The following is a 17,500-nucleotide window of genomic DNA, read 5'->3' as shown; positions in this document are numbered from 1 at the left end:
GGGGTGAAGATAACCTGGTACCAGTTGCATTGCTTGGTTCTAACTTTCTGACAGTTACACGTGACTAAATGCCTACGTTCAATACTACACACAGTTAGTAGCGGGTTACGACCATACTAGGCTCTTCCGTCCGAGCAATGCCACTGGCTCCAGCTGGTTATTGGCTTAATAAGTAAACCTGTCATGTGGGCAAACGGGGAACGCCCCTTTCTGTAGAATTAAATTAATCTCTCTCCCTCTGTCTGTCTGTCTCTCTCTCTCGTGTGCATTTAGGAGGTTTTGTAACATGCAGATGAAAACCAGGATTTCTAGTACAAATATTCAGGCTTGTTCTGCTACCCGCTCTGTAATCCACTGTGGAAAATCTCAGTGACTGTGGATACGTGATGGTCTTTTAGCATTAATATCGAAGAAAGGTACCCAACAACTACATAACAAAAGGGTCCAGTAGTTTCCCTGCAGTTCACTTTCAGGTTCTCAAGGAGGCGTCACTGCGTTCGGTCGAATCAAAGGAATGCCAACAGCACCCGGTGTTCCCAGGCGGTCGCCCATCCAAGTACACACCGGGCCCGATGTCGCTCTGCTTCGGTGATCGAGGGAGAACCGATGTTTTCAACGTGGTATGACCATGGGCTTGGTTCCTTGGTTCCTTACAACTACAGACCAAGGACACAGTATGTTCCTTACAACTACAGACCAAGGACCCAGTAGGTCCCTTACAACTACAGACCAAGGACCAAGTATGTTCCTTACAACTACAGACCAAGGACACAGTATGTTCCAACCAACTACAGACCAAGGACCCAGTATGTTCCTAACAACTACAGACCAAGGACCCAGTATGTTCCTTACAACTACAGACCAAGGACACAGTATGTTCCAACCAACTACAGACCAAGGACCCAGTATGTTCCTTACTACTACAGACCAAGGACCTAGTAGGTCCCTTACAACTACAGACCAAGGACACAGTATGTTCCAACCAACTACAGACCAAGGACCCAGTATGTTCCTAACAACTACAGACCAAGGACCCAGTAGGTCCCTTACAACTACAGACCAAGGACCAAGTATGTTCCTTACAACTACAGACCAAGGACACAGTATGTTCCAACCAACTACAGACCAAGGACCCAGTATGTTCCTAACAACTACAGACCAAGGACCCAGTATGTCCCTTACAACTACAGACCAAGGACCCAGTATGTTCCTTACAACTACAGACCAAGGACCCAGTATGTCCCTTACAACTACAGACCAAGGACCCAGTATGTTCCTTACAACTACAGACCAAGGACCCAGTAGGTTCCTTACAACTACAGACCAAGGACAAAGTACGTTCCTAACAACTACAGACCACTGACCTAGTATGTTCCTTACAACTACAGACCAAGGACACAGTATGTTCCAACCAACTACAGACCAAGGACCCAGTATGTTCCTAACAACTACAGACCAAGGACCCAGTATGTCCCTTACAACTACAGACCAAGGACCCAGTATGTCCCTTACAACTACAGACCAAGGACCCAGTATGTTCCTTACAACTACAGACCAAGGACCCAGTATGTTCCTTACAACTACAGACCAAGGACCCAGTATGTCCCTTACAACTACAGACCAAGGACCCAGTATGTTCCTTACAACTACAGACCAAGGACCCAGTAGGTTCCTTACAACTACAGACCAAGGACAAAGTACGTTCCTAACAACTACAGACCACTGACCTAGTATGTTCCTTACAACTACAGACCAAGGACCCAGTAAGTTCCTAACAACTACAGACCAAGGACCTAGAAGGTTCCTAACAACTACAGACCAAGGACCTGGTAGATTCTTCACGACTAAAGACCAAGGACCCAGTGTGTTCCTAACTACTACACATAAAGGAAAGTTAGTCTTGGCAGTAACGTGTATTATATTCTTGCTCCAATACTCTGTTCTTGTTGCTTATAGTCCAGACGACCGCACAGGGCCTTCTTAACAGGACTGTCAAAGCATACAAGATTTAATGCTCCACCGCGTCAACACAAAACTGTCACAAAAGAAGACAAACCCACAGAACACAGTTCATGACACAGTATCCCAACCATTTAGCTCCTTATGGCAAACAAGACTAGGCCATGCTGAGGACGCCAGCCATTCCGCTTAATTCGTCATCCCCAGATTATTATTAAAAAAAAAATCGTAAAAAAAGGAACAAACCATACTTCAAAGCCAAACAAAACAAAAAAATACATAAAAAGGCCATATAGGCAAATAACACTGTTGAATGGGCAGCTAGTGCCCCATCTCAGAGTTTACATCTCACTACCTAATCACCAGAGCAAAAACAGCACAGGCAGAACATCATAGACTGTGGAAAAGAAAGAGAGAGAGAGAGAGAGAGAGAGAGAGAGAGAGAGAGAGAGAGAGAGAGAGAGAGAGAGAGAGAGAGAGAGAGAACGTGTCAAGGCTTGCTTGAAAAAAGAAGGAGAAAAGAAAGGGGAATGGACTGGGAAGACAAACAAAGGAGACAACAGTGAAGAAAGAAAAGAAGAAGAAGAAAAAAAGGACAGAAACAAAGAGAGTGATAGAAAAGAGGAAATTTCAAGCACAGAATTCCCAGAAGGCGGGGATGCTGTTTACACTGAAAGACCCCCGGCATCCCCAACCGGGGAGATCCCGTACCTAACATGGTCCCATCCCTTCCTGGTTTTTTATTTATTTATTTTATTATTTTTTTTTTTATAACACTGCGTTTCATTTCTAGGCGTAAGTTAAGTTGTGGGCAAAGCCAAAAACAGCTGAGTCTGGTCTTACATAAAAAGAAGAGCGGTGATACTTTCAGCTCCGTGAGCAGCACACAAAATGACTCAGTCAGTGCCAAAAACAACAGTACGTGTACCTACGAACTGCGTACGATAGATACGCACGTCACTGAGCGGTTGGAAGAAAGAACGTCTAACAGAATCTGACAGCCTGTCTGCAATGATGGAGTGATGGCCTAGAGGTAACGCGTCCGCCTAGGAAGCGAGAGAATCTGAGCGCGCTGGTTCGAATCACGGCTCAGCCGCCGATATTTTCTCCCCCCCTCCACTAGACCTTGAGTGGTGGTCTGGACGCTAGTCATTCGGGTGAGACGCTAAACCGAGGTCCCGTGTGCAGCATGCACTTAGCGCACGTAAAAGAACCCACGGCAACAAAAGGGTTGTTCCTGGCAAAATTCTGTAGAAAAATCCACTTCGGTAGGAAAAACAAAACTGCACGCAGGAAAAAATACAAAAAAATGGGTGGCGCTGTAGTGTAGTGACGCGCTCTCCCTGGGGAGAGCAGCCCGAATTTCACACAGGGAAATCTGTTGTGATAAAAAGAGAAATACAAATACAAACATACAATGACTGAATTATGCTGCACTTCAAGAGATGCTGGCAGCGATGGCAAAACGAGTGTCAACACATGGTGCATGTTACTCCTCCCCCCCCCTCTCTCTCTATATATATATTTCTCTCTCTACACACACACACACACACACACACAAACGCACGCGCGCGCGCAGGTATTAAAAAAATCTGTATATACGCGCACACGCGCATGCGCGCACACAGAAATCGGCTGGGCTATAAACAAAACTATTTGATTTGATTTGATCACACACACACGCGCGCGCGCGCGCGCACGCACGCACACACACACACACACACACACAGATAGATATATATAGAGAGAAACAGACAGAGACAGAGAAACAGACAGACAGACAGAGACAGGCACAGACAGAGAAAGAGATATACATAAATAGAGATAGACACAGACACACAGACAGGGAGACAGAGGGAGAGAGAGAGAGGGGCACAGAGAGAGGAGAGAGAGAGAGGGTGAGAAGGAGAGAGAAAGAGAAGACAGACAGACAGACAGGGAGAGAGAGAGAGAGAGAGAGAGAGAGAGAAGACAGACACAGACAGGGAGAGAGAGAGAGAGAGAGAGAGAGAGAGAGAGAGAGAGAGAGAGAGAGAGAGAGAGAGAGAAGACAGACAGACAGGGAGACAGAGAGAGAGAGAGAGAGAGAGAGAGAGAGAGAGAGAGAGAGAGAGAGAAGACAGACAGACAGACAGGGAGACAGAGAGAGAGAGAGAGAGAGAGAGAGAGAGAGAGAGAGAGAGAAGACAGACAGGGAGACAGAGAGAGAGAGAGAGAGAGAGAGAGAGAGAGAGAGAGAGAGAGAGAGAGTTAGAGAAGACAGACAGACAGACAGGTAGACACAGAGAGGGAGAGAGGGGGTGGGGGGGGGGGGAGCGGGGGCAGAGAGAGAGAGAAAGCTTGGGGCAGATGAAGACAACAGGCAAACACACAAACACGATGAAGCCAAAAGCCAAGCGCAGCACCCTTGAGTCGTGGCAACTGTGTGGAGGAGGCATAGCAAGGAGAAAGAGCCCCAGTCACTTTGATGCTGTGCCAATTGAGTTCTGGCAGTGTGGGGGCGGGGGGATGGGGGGCTACACACTGCTGTTTCTTGTCAGTCATGTTTGTTTCTCTCTCTCTCTCCCCCTCCCTTTCTCTCTCTCTCTCTCTCTCTCTCTCTCTCTCTCTCTCTCCTCTCTCTCTCTCCTTTTTGACATTTTTCTCTTTCGAGGGCAAGATGGAAAGAAAAAAAAAAAAAGAAAAAGAAAAGAAAAAGCAATTGTTTGCTTATTCTATTACCCACCCTCACAAATAAAAATTCAGTTCAGCTCTCTCTCTCTCTCTCTCTCTCTTATGTATCCATCCCTCTGCCCCCCCCCCCCCCCCCCAACGCCCCCCCCCCCCCTGTCTCTCTATCTGTCTCTCTGTCTGTCTCGCAGCCACCCTTTCTCGTTTACACAGATATTTTATTTATTTCGTTCACCCCCCCCCACCCTTTTTATTTAATTTTTTATAATGCTCCTAGTGATAATATGTTTGTTTGATTGCTCACAAGAACACTCTAAGGTTTACGCTCTGTATAAACTGTACTCCCCCCCCCCTTCTCTCTCTCTCTCCGTCTCCCCCCCCCCTCACTCTCTCCCTCTCTCTGTAGGGGAAAAATACATTCGACTAAGTCATCAGTTCAACACCACCCGACACACACAGAAGATACACACCGTGCACTTGCACACAGCTGGGTTATTTTTTAGCCATACATGATTTATGTGCAATAACGTTCTGTACAGGTGCGCAACATTTGCACTGACGAAGTAAACAGGCTGTACACCCCTAACCCCCACCCCGGCCCCCATCTGCCCTGACTCTGCCCTCCCCTTCCCCTTCCCTCCTCGCCTCCATCCCACCAACATCCACATATCTATGTGTACATCACTTCTGCAATGTTATCAGCACCCTCAGAAAAGGAAGAGGAGGAGGAGGAGAAGGAGGAAGAGAGGGAAGGTGTGTATCCCCCCCCAAAAAAAAAACAACAACAACAAACTTTCTTCTCCAGTGTCAGGCAAACAGAGGGCAGGTATTGATTGAGTCGTCACTGGGATCACAGGTATACACACACGCACGCACACACACACACATTTTCACACACGTATGCACGCAACCACACACACACGTGCACACAAGCATGCATGCACGCACTACACACATACAAACACACACACACACACACGCGCACGCATACACTGACACACACACACTTGGGAATAGCAGGGTTTTTTTTCCTCCTATTATTCCTTTTTGGAGACCGTCACATTTCTGAGCGCATCCCTAGGTTTGTTTTGTCCTTCTGGCAAGATCGTTACAGTTGTTATGTGCGACAAGCAGCAAGCTCCCTGTCGTGTGAAGTACTGGGGTTGGCTCCATCACAATGCTGTGTGGTGGTACTGACAGTGACTGTCTCTATCCTTTCTCCATTCTCTCCATCAGAGTCCGTCCTCTCAGTGCTGTCTCAACCATTTCTGGTCAGGCAGGATTGCGTTCCTATGTTGCTTATTGTCCAGGCGACCGCACAGGGTCAAATCCGGACGTTGCAAGTGCTTTGTTTTTCCTTTCTTTTTCTCTCGTTTTATCGACACTCACTTGTGTGAACAAAGTGAGTCTATGTTATAACCCGGTGTTCGGTTCTGTGTGTGTGTGTGTGTGTGTGTGTGTGTGTGTGTGTCTGTGTCTGTGTGTCCGTGGTAAACTTTAACATTTCCATTTTCTCTGGAAATACTTTGTCTGCCAATACCAAATTTGGTTTAAACATAGTAGGAAAAAAAATCTTCACAGCCATACCAAAAATAGGTTGTACGTCTCCCGATTTTAACAGTATTTCTCAGTCATTAACTGTTCATTTCGTTGATGCTGGTTCTGGATTCCGAAAACGCTGTTAACCCTGTGCAGTTGCCCAAACGTCTTGTAATAAACGCCATGACCACGTTTTTCTTGTTCGCAATTAAAAGCAAAGAAATACAAATTCTGGACAGAACACATACAGTGACACTAACTACATTATTGACGTGTTTATTGCATATGAATGTTCTAAAGTGGACACTGAATTAACAAGAATGAACTGAAAAGAAAATCTGAATCGACCGTTTCTCTGCCTCGTCTGCACGGCACTGGTCTGTGCAGATCTTGACTAAACATGTTGCAAAGCCTGACACGATGGCAACGTCTCTTTTACCGGGAATTAAAAAGAATTTCTTAAACATTCATCGACGTGTTTACTGCATATGAATGTTTTAAAGTGGATTCTGAATTAACTTGAAGGAACAGAAAAGAGAAATTGAATGGACGGTGTCGTACTTTCGATGCTTCTCCAACAGGGATTTCTGCCAGTACAGATCTATAAATATCGGACACATATTGCAGTGTGTTTCAGGCGATGGGAACGTCTCCTTTAGAAATTCTTAAATGCCCGAGAAATACCAAAAGAACACGATTTACATGGCGTTTTCACTTCGATTACCGTTCTCGAGTTATTCCACTAAATGTATATGCTTAGGTAATAATTTTTTAACGTCATCGTAGAATGCCCCATTAGCGCAGTGCACGAAACCACTCATTTGTGATCCGAAAATCCTGGGTTCGAATCTGTATTGAAGCCTTCTTTCTTTCCGCGAAACTGTATATAATATAATTAGGAATAGAGAACACACTTTAACAAACTAATTTTTGATTTTTATAAGTTTGGGTTTTTTCTTTTTCTCTCCCTCCCCCCCCCCTCCCCCCCAAAAAAAAAAAGCAAAAAAAAAAGCGCTGTATATAATTGTAATAATAACGATAAGAGAACACACTTCAACAAACTAATTTTTGATTTTCATATCTTTATAATATATATATATATATATATATATATATATATATAAAATTTTTTCTTTAAGTGTATCACAAGTGAGTCTTGAAGGCCTTGCTTTTCTTGTTATTATTATCATTAATGTAATTATTATTATTATTATTATTATTATTGAATTTCTTAAAATAAAGGCAAGGAAAATGTGTGTAGGGAAATCTTGTGCGTGGAGAGTAACTCCAAGACAAGCTTGCAGGATGCGGCGTGTTGTTTGTTGACGCACAGGTAAACCGATGACGGTTGTTTGCAGTTCCACACACACACACACACACACACACACACGCACACACACACACAAACACACACACACACACACGCACACACACACACACACACACACACACACACACACGCACACACACACACACACACACACACACACACACACACACACACACACACACACACACACACACACACACACACACACACACACACACACACACACACACACGGCAGCTGCCAAGTTTGCTCGGTTGGCATCTTCACGTAGGCGGCTGGTTCCAACATCTCACCTCTCTCCCAGCCAGACAGGTACACAGGGCAAAATTTAGCCCCCCACCGGCCCCCCCCCCACCCCCCCATACTCCCTGCTCCCCCCCACCCCCCCTGTCCCCCCGTCGCCCCCCTCCCTACCCCACGCACTCCTCACCCCTTTCTTTCTCTCTTATCCAAACACCCACACAACCTTCCCCACATCCCCCGCACTCTCTTCTCCTCCTTTCAGAGTTAAACATTAATTTTCCACTCGCTGATCAGAGACATATTCAACATTTTTGTGGTGTGTGTGTGTGTGTGTGTGTGTGTGTGTGTGTGTGTGTGCGCGCGCGCGTGTGTGTTTTTTGGTGTGTGTGTGTGCGTGTGCTCGCGCGCGCGCGCGCACGCGTGTGTGTGTGTGTGTGTGTGTGTGTGTTATTTGGTGTACACATATATCTGTGTGTACGTGTGTGTGTGTGTGTGTGTTGGTGTGCATGTATGTGAGACGCAAGTACTTGTGACAAAGTATGACACAGCCCCCGGTCCGACCATCACAAGACACCTCCCCCCCAACCCCCCACCCGCCTAACCGCCATGGGAAACCAGAAATAAGGTTACAGAATTTATAAAAGTTTACTGAAAGCAGGGGTGGGAGTGGGTTCAGTTTGAAGCTGAATCAAAAATACGGGTTAACTCCCTCCATACGAACGGCGAAAGAGACGACGTTAACAGCGTTTCACCCCAGTTGTCATCATCAAAATATTGCAAGCGGAAGCCTCTTATACTGAAGAGGTGAATGTTGACAAAGAATACCACAATTCTGACGACGGAAGCTAAAGGTTGGGTCATTCAGACACCCACTGGACATCCGAGGGGTTTGTGTAGAGGAGAAGCGAGGACTGGCCGTACTGAGTGAGTTAAAAGTAAGTTGGAAGACTCTCCTGCGATCAGAAACAGAAAACTTCATCTGAACAAAAGTATTGAAAATGCGCATGGCGAATCACTGTGTTGGTTGAATAAACGTACGTATAAAGCATACAGATTATACATGTAAGCTCCTCCTCTTCTTCTTCTTCTGCTTTCGTGGGCTGCAACTCCCACGTTCACTCGTATGCACACGAGTGGGCTTTTACGTGTATGACCGTTTTTACCCCGCCATGTAGGCAGCCATACTCCGTTTTCGGGGGTGTGCATGCTGGGTATGTTCTTGTTTCCATAACCCACCGAACGCTGACATGGATTACAGGATCTTTAACGTGCGTATTTGATCTTCTGCTTGCATATACACACGAATGGGGTTCAGGCACTAGCGGGTCTGCACATATGTTGACCTGGGAGATCGTGAAAATCTCCACCCTTCACCCACCAGACGCCGTCACCGTGATTCGAACCCGGGACCCTCAGATTGAAAGTCCAACGCTTTAACCATTCGGCTATTGCGCCCGTCAAAAATACGGGTTAAAAGAAAGGTGGAAGGCTCTCCTGCGATCAAAAATAGAAAACTTCATCTGAACAAAAGTATTGAAAATGCGCATGGCGAATCACTGTGTTTGCGTTGAATAAACATACGTATAAAGCATACAGATTATACGCGTAAGCTCATAAACCCACATTTTCTGAAGATCTGAAACTGTATCAAATTAATCACGTAAACTAAGAGAGACTGGGTGCGAGCATTGTTTTCAATGCAACACTGTGTGTGTGTGTGTGTGTGTACTGACAACAATGCAATGGCATCTGCTCATATCAAAATAAACGAGAATCACGTGATACCTTCATCTTCTAAATCTCTCTCTCGCTCTCTGTGTGTGTGTGTGTGTGTGTGTGTGGTGACAACAGTGTAATGGTTCCTGCTCATATCAAACTTACGAGAATCACTTATTTCATGTAAGGTATTCTATTCATAATGCTATAATACTCGTTAAAGCTTATTCCGCTCCCTCCAAAGCGATAATATTATAGCCAGACATACAATATCTCACTCCAGCAGGTTGAGTTTAGAACCTTTTACTGGGTGGGGTCAAATCAAACAAGTTCTAACCGTAAACAGATTTGGCACTGCATGGCTTAGCCAGGGAGTTTGGGGGACGGAACGGGATTATTTCATAATCTAAAGATCGTTTAGTGTCTTGCTATAAACAGAACTGGCACTCTGAGATGGAAGATGATACGTATATTTCTTGGATCCATTTATTTTTGGTTCTATTCCTTTAAAACTATTTTAGAACCGGAGAAATTTCCAGAAGTACTTACCAATAAATGGCACAGAGATATGCTCGCAAGACTGAGATACAGAACCTTAGGTTTAACCCTTTCACAGCCAATGTCACATTATCGAAACAAACAAGAATCATGAGCTGAGAAAAATTTCTGGCTCTGCCTCCTCTTCTCCGTGCGTGTGTGTGTGTGTGTGTGTGTGTGTGTGTGTGTGTGTGTGTGTGTGCGTGCGTGTGTGTGTGTGTGCGTGCGTGTGTGTGTGTGTGTGTGTGTGTGTGTGTGTGTGCGCGCGCGCGCGCTCCTGCTGATATCGAAATAAACAAGGTTCAGGTGCAAAGCCGGCACTGTGTGTGTGTGTGTGTGTGTGTGTGTGTGTGTGTGTGTGTGTGACAGTGGTCAAAACACGTGCCACGGAGAGAGATCGCCTGTCAGAATCGGCATCTTGACCACTGCGGACTTGACTTCAGTCAACCAAGGCGGTTGAGAAACGAGACCGAATGCGGCGCTGAATAGACGGGGAATACGTACTGAAAATTTCTTCTTCTTTTTGTTTGAATTCTATTCGATTTTATTTCATTTTATTAACTTTATTGTCTTTTTTTTTCAAAACTATCTATGTATTCATCTATTTATTTATTTGTTTTATTTCATTTCATCTTTATTTCTAGTTCTTATTTTCTTTTTCTTTTTCTTCTCGAGGCCTGACTAAGCGCGTTGGGTTTCGCTGCTGGTCAGGCATCTGCTTGGAAGATGTGGTGTAGCGTGTATGGATGTGTCCGAACGCAGTGACGCCTCCATGAGCTACTGAAGAACTGTTCTGTTTTGGAGTGTACTTGATTCAGACGCAGATCTGTGCGCGCAGCGCTGCAGAAAATGTCCGCCTGGCGGTGGGTGGCGTTTTGAAACGGGCTCTCTCAAGCATACAATTCGCCGAATCTTGAATAAAATGAGAATTCAAACCGTTTGGGAATACTGATCTACGCGCGAGTCCGATCAACTGAAAACGAACTTAGTACATAATATAGATACAGCCCTTGATTTTCTCCAAGGATTTTCACCAATCTCTGGATCGGAGACCCATGGGGCTCTCAGATTTACTGATTTTCGTAAATTTACGGAAAAAATATCTCAAGTCATTTCTGAATACCCTCAACACGCACGCACAACGTCGACAATAGTGTTCCAACAGTACCCTGAAAGAAACGAAAGGAATATTCATTTCAGTAGGATGGTGGAGTAAGCACAAACTGCTTTTATACATACAGCCCTCAAGAGGAACCAGCTGGCACAGAGCGTACGTGGCACACTTATGACTGCACACAACGTTACAAACTTTCTTCCAGTCAGCACTAAGTTAACAGAGATTGGCAACACTCTACAATCCATTTATACCTGCGTACATCATTACGAGAAAAAAAAAAAGAAACGGAAAAAAAAAGAAGAAAAAAATAAAAAAAGAAAAGAAAAGAGCAAGAAACGTGGAACTGATCGCGCGCTCACTCGCACATGCACGTACGCACGCACGTGCGCGCGCGCGCACACACACACACACACACACACACTCACGCGCGCTCGCTCGCACGTTTTCATTTCGCAACCAAGCCCACGATTCCTGGCTGGGTGTTCCATTTTGGTTTTCTAGATTTGTGCAGATCTTTCTAGATCTGACAGTGATGTACAGATGTATTCATGAGGGGTATATGAAGACAGGGGCTGGGGTTGCAACAGTGATCTTCAGTAGCAGCGCTAAAAGCTTGCTTAGCTTAGAGAATTTCCCCCCAAGTCTACTGATGCAATTAGCGTGTGGACATAGGAACAGTCTTAACACACAGCGGACTTGTCGCTCGTTAAGATTGTCCCTGCAGCCCAGCCAGGGACGCTTTGTCCTGCAGTGGTGTGAAGGATGAAAGGTCATTAAGGATGACTGATGACTTGCGCGATGAGTTTGTTTAAAGTGAAGAGGAGTTGCGCAACGTCGACCTCACTCTCTCGTCCGGGTCCACCAATTTCCAGTGGCAAGACTAAGTCGAGACGACTGGAGGATGAGCACGGATGCAGTGGATGACCAAGATATCCTTTCGGTGTCTCATCTTGCTCTCTGCACTCCACAGTGCGTTGCTGTAACCGCCTTCTTCTCCGTTGAAGTGGTGTCGTGGAGATCAGAATGTCACAGTTCAGATTCTGCACTTCTCGTGCCTCGTCCTTGTTGTAACTGACCTCGCTGTGGTTAGACTTGCTGTGACTGGTCTCGCTGTGAGTCGCTGTAATTAGTCTTGCTGTGACTAGTCTCGCTGTGACTGGTCTCGCTGTGAGTCGCTGTAATTAGTCTTGCTGTGACTAGTCTCGCTGTGACTGGTCTCGCTGTGAGTCGCTGGAATTAGTCTTGCTGTGACTAGTCTCGCTGTGAGTCGCTGGAATTAGTCTTGCTGTGACAAGTCTCGCTGTGACTAGTCTCGCTGTGAGCCGCTGTAATTAGTCTTGCTGTGACTAGTCTCGCTGTGACTAGTCTCGCTGTGAGTCGCTGTAATTAGTTTTGCTGTGACTGGTCTCGCTGTGAGTCGCTGGAATTAGTCTCGCTGTGACTAGTCTCGCTGTGAGCCGCTGTAATTAGTCTTGCTGTGACTAGTCTCGCTGTGACTAGTCTCGCTGTGAGTCGCTGGAATTAGTCTCGCTGTGACTAGTCTCGCTGTGAGTCGCTGGAATTAGTCTTGCTGTGACTAGTCTCGCTGTGAGTCGCTGGAATTAGTCTCGCTGTGACTAGTCTCGCTGTGAGTCCCTGTAATCAGTCTCGCTGTGACTAGTCTCGCTGTGAGTCGCTGTGAAACGGTCATACACGTAAAATGTTAAATGTTACACGTTTGTCTGAGTTTGCATGTGTGCGTGCCTGAAATATGATGATTGAACGACACAGGAAACGTATGATGAGCGCCCAAGGGCAGCCGTCAGTCGTCTCTACCCAGGTAGGCAGCCTGTTGTGTAAATGACCCCGTGTTTGTAAAGCGCTTAGAGCTTGGTCTCCGACCGAGGATAGGCGCCTCTATTAGTATCCATATCAATCAGTCTCGCTGTGACTAGCCTTACTGTGTATCAATTAGTCATGTTGTGTCTGTGGCTAGTCTTGCTGTATGTCGCTGTGATTAGTCTTGCAGTGACCAATCTTGTCTGTGACTAGCCTTGCTTGGAGCGACCAGTCTCAGTTGTCTGTGGCTAGTCTTCAGTACTGTCGCTAGCCTAGCTTGGAGTTTGCTAGTCTTGCTGTTGTGGCAAGACTTGTGTGAGTAGTCTTGCTGTGTGAAAAACGTTAAATACTTATACTGATCAAAATCAGACAATATGGACAGACATTGAAAATAATGGAGCGGGTGCCTGCCCCTCCTCCCCCACGCCCCCCCCCCCCCACTGCCCCTCCCCCCTCCCTCCACCCTCGCCGCTGCACCCACCCCTCCCCTGCCCCCCCCCCCCTGCCCCCAGACTGACAGACTCACACACACACACACACACACACACACACAAGGTTAATAACAACAGTAGAGTTATGATAATGAAGTACACGAATAGTCATTCGAACACATGAAGACACGGGCGCAATAGCCGAGTGGTTAAAGCGATGGACTTTCAATCTGAGGGTCCCGGGTTCGAATCACGGTGACGGCGCCTGGTGGGTAAAGGGTGGAGATTTTTACGATCTCCCAGGTCAACATATGTGCAGACCTGCTAGTGCCTGAACCCCCTTCGTGTGTATACGCAAGCAGAAGATCAAATACGCACGTTAAAGATCCTGTAATCCGTGTCAGCGTTCGGTGGGTTATGGAAACAAGAACATACCCAGCATGCACACCCCCGAAAGCGGAGTATGGCTGCCTACATGGCGGGTTAAAAACGGTCATACACGTAAAAGCCCACTCGCGCATATACGAGTGAACGTGGGAGTTGCAGCCCACGAACACAGAAGAAGAAGAAGAAGAAGAACACATGAAGACACCACCAGGCATACACAAAACCCACGTCAGTCAATACTGAACAGAAGCAGTCACACAGGCAAGACGACACATGCAGTTTCTGGCTCTAAAACTTGGCTATAAAATGATGATTACATTCCGATTAAATGTGTTAATACAACTCTCAGACAACAAGGAGTTGAACAGGTATGGGTGAGAATTATGCATCGGCAGCTGCCATTCCTTTGCACTTTTTGGTGATGCAGAGATGTGTCAGAGAAATCACGGAATGTTGGTTGAAGAAAGGTAACTGCAGTTTGACTCTACTCGAATCTTAAACGGGTTGCTTCCCTTTTGACTTTTCAATGCAATGATTTCAAACCGAGGAAAAACGTCGCCAGCTCGCTCGTTCGCGCGCGCGTGCACACACACACACACACACACACACACAAAACACATACTTGGTCGTTTATCTTATACAGAAATGTGACGTGAAGCTGACATTGTTACAAATGATTTATAATCATGTAATAAAAGTTTTCAGTCCATTTATGATAGCTTTTTTTTATGCACTGGATCACGGAAGCCAACACAACATTTTAGCAGTTAAGTACTGAGAGGTAACATGTTTTTGTTTTTTTGGTTTTTCAACAAAAACAACAACAACAAATCCTTGACAGGCTCGAGTACACGTACGGAATCTTTTTTTTTTTTTTTATCCTTTTTTTTCTGAAGAAAAGCATCCGTCTACATTTTTCAGTTTTAAGCACAGCATGTTGGGCCTATCTACATTCCGACCGAATGAGTCGCAACTCAACAACCAATCATGTCATTTTACTGATGACATATGACTCTGCATATCGCGGCGAAAACAACTTAACAAGCGACCTTCTGTCAGGAAACAGACTAAAAATGATCGGAAAGAAAACATCCATGGTGGCGCTTCGCGAGGGGGCGACACGCAGGTGTTTGTGCTCTGTGTTTCATTCGTGTTTTTGCTGTCCTCGCCCTGTCCTTGTGCTTTTTTACATTTGTATCTTCGTAATATTCGTAAAAGCTGTTGTTGACTTTTACAGTTATGGTCCCCATGTTGTTTACTTGTCTATGTTGTGATAATGCACCTGACCAAATTTCTCCAGTTGGAGATAATAAAGTTATTCTTATCTTATCTTATCTTGATATGGATAAGGCGTCCCGTGGAATATATGATAATCAGTCGTTTCCGACTATGACCATCAGAACAGCAGAAGAGGCAACTGCTGTTCCGACTATTTGGGGTAGAATTTGATTATAGTGGAGAGTGTCTTGCCCAAGTACATCCCCACTCTCTCGGCCAAGAGGGTTTTAGGACAGTCGGCGTTGGGATGGTTCCCAAAGGCCAACTAGCCCCACAAGGCTGCAGCACTAAGAGCCAGTGCAATTTTGCCTCCTAGTTTGAAAGTCATAGTCCTTCACAAAAGACTAAGCTGTATAAATGGTTTCCCGTTGACTGGAGAAACCATTGATAATACAGCTCTCAGTTTGCTTTTGGCCCAACTGTAAACTTATGTCAATCTGTGATATATACGTTCAAAGAAATGGAAAAAGTAGCACACCAAAACCTGGCGCTCATGTCGATTAAACTGGACGTCGGGGCGAGATCTTGTTCATTCATTCAGGAGGAGGCAACATGAACAGGGACTGGGCGAGACAAGATTTCAATGACGTGATAAATAAATTACGTCATCCATTAACCTTTCCAAAACGTCGTCACACCAAAGCCAACTGAACAGATGATTTACAGGTCTGTATCAGCCCACCTGTTTCAGATACATGTAACAGGCCTATGTGTTAGGCCTATATTGTATGGCCAACACTCGGCTTATATCACAGATTGACGTAAGTTTACATTTGGGCCAACAGCAAAGTGAGAGCTGTATTATCAATGGTTTCTCCAGTCAATGGGAAACCATTTACAGCTTAGTCTTTTGTGAAGGACTATGACTCTAAAACTAGGAGACAAAATTGCACTGGTTCTTAGTGCTGCAGCCTTGTGGGCTAGTGAGCCTTTGGGAACCATCCCAACGCCGACTGTCCTAAAACCCTCTTAACCGAGAGAGTGGGGATGTACTTGGGCAAGACACTCTCCACTATAATCAAATTCTACCCCAAATAGTCTGAACAGCAGTTGCCTCCTCTGCTGTTCTGATGGTCATAGTCGGACACGACTGACTATCATCTATATATTGTATGGTAATTTCCTACTTTGGTAACCGAAATTATGGGACCAATTCAAACGACAGTTTTTGTGCATTTTGCGGTGCAGGCATTTGAGAACGTGTGGGGTTATTACATTCACCATTCTAATGGAGTGTTGGGTTTAAAATTAAAAAACGATGTTGCATTACCTGTCTCGTGAACACGAACTTACAATTTTGTTGACCCAAGCCGCCATTTTTGTTTGTTTGTTTGCCTACTTCAGTTGAGGGTCTTCGGGAGCAGCTCTCTGATTAGCACATACTAATATACAGCTAATATATATACCTAATATATACAGCTAATATATACACCTAATATATACAGCTAATAAATGCGCACTTGGCGCCCTGAAAGAGCCCCAGGGTAACAAAAGTGTTTGCAAAATTCTGGAGAAGGAACCCCTTCTGATAGGTCACAAATATATCATAATCATGCACTCAAAGCCTAACAACAAGCGTGTTGGCTGATGCTGCTGGTCAGGCATCTGCCCAGCAGATGTGGTGTTGCGTATATGGATTCGTCCGAACGCAGTGACACTTCATTGAGAAGGTGAAAATGAAAAACAAAACTGTCTGCAAGTGTATCTTTGCCATATTAATGTGGATTTTTTTTTTTTTTTGGTTGTTTTTGTTGTTGTTGTTGTTGTTGTTGTCACAAACATCCCTTTTGTTGCTATTGGGTTTTGGGTGGTTGTTTTTTTTTTGTTGTTGTTGTTTGTTGGTCCCCCCCCCCCTCCCACTCCCCCCCCCCCCCTTTTTTTTTTTTTTTTTTTTTTTTTTTTTTTTGCTTGCGTTAAATGTCTGCTACACACGGGATCTCGGATTATCGTCCATCCGAATAACTGGCTTCCAGACTACCACTCAAGGTGAAGTGGAAGGAGGGCAGGGAGGAGTAAATACTGGCGATAAGTATAAATGGAAAGCAAGCGTACTGACTGGCTGTGGTACGTACTGATACGAGAGCAAAGCGTCATCACTTTCACACACACACACATACACACAAATACACGCACATGCATGCACACACACACACACACACACACACACACACACACACATACACGCACACACACGCACACACACACACACAGAGTCAATATCCACATTTCTTCCCCTTCATTCCTCCGAGTGAACGTCCACGCCTTGTTGTGAACACTACTCATTCCGTCTGGAGGGGGAAAAAACGTTCACACACACACACACAGAGGCTACACATCCACATTTCTTTAACCCCCCCACTCCTCTGTGTGACTGGCGGAGTGAACGTCCACACTTCGTGAACACTACTCATTCCGTCTCAGTGGGGAAACTGGACATTGCCACACACACATACATGAACGCACACACACACACAC

The 17,500-nt window shown here is 45.4% G+C and overlaps 1 protein-coding gene and 1 pseudogene across 1 annotated transcript in view; both read right to left on the bottom strand.

The window, feature by feature from the left end:
• Positions 1–515: 515 nt before the first annotated feature.
• On the bottom strand, positions 516–634 carry LOC143287057 (5S ribosomal RNA; annotated as a pseudogene).
• A 12,093-nt stretch (positions 635–12,727) lies between these two features.
• Positions 12,728–17,500, bottom strand: part of LOC143286314 (uncharacterized) — a 46,060-nt gene continuing 41,287 nt past the window's right edge. The window contains exon 4 of the mRNA XM_076593853.1: positions 12,728–12,786. Within this exon, the coding sequence (XP_076449968.1) occupies positions 12,728–12,786 (59 nt within the window). The remainder of the gene's footprint in view (positions 12,787–17,500) is intronic.

This window comes from Babylonia areolata, chromosome 10 (assembly GCF_041734735.1).
Source record: "Babylonia areolata isolate BAREFJ2019XMU chromosome 10, ASM4173473v1, whole genome shotgun sequence".
NCBI lineage: Eukaryota > Metazoa > Mollusca > Gastropoda > Neogastropoda > Buccinidae > Babylonia > Babylonia areolata.
Note: the sequence above shows the minus strand (reverse complement) of the source record. Positions and strands in the feature narration are given on the sequence as shown.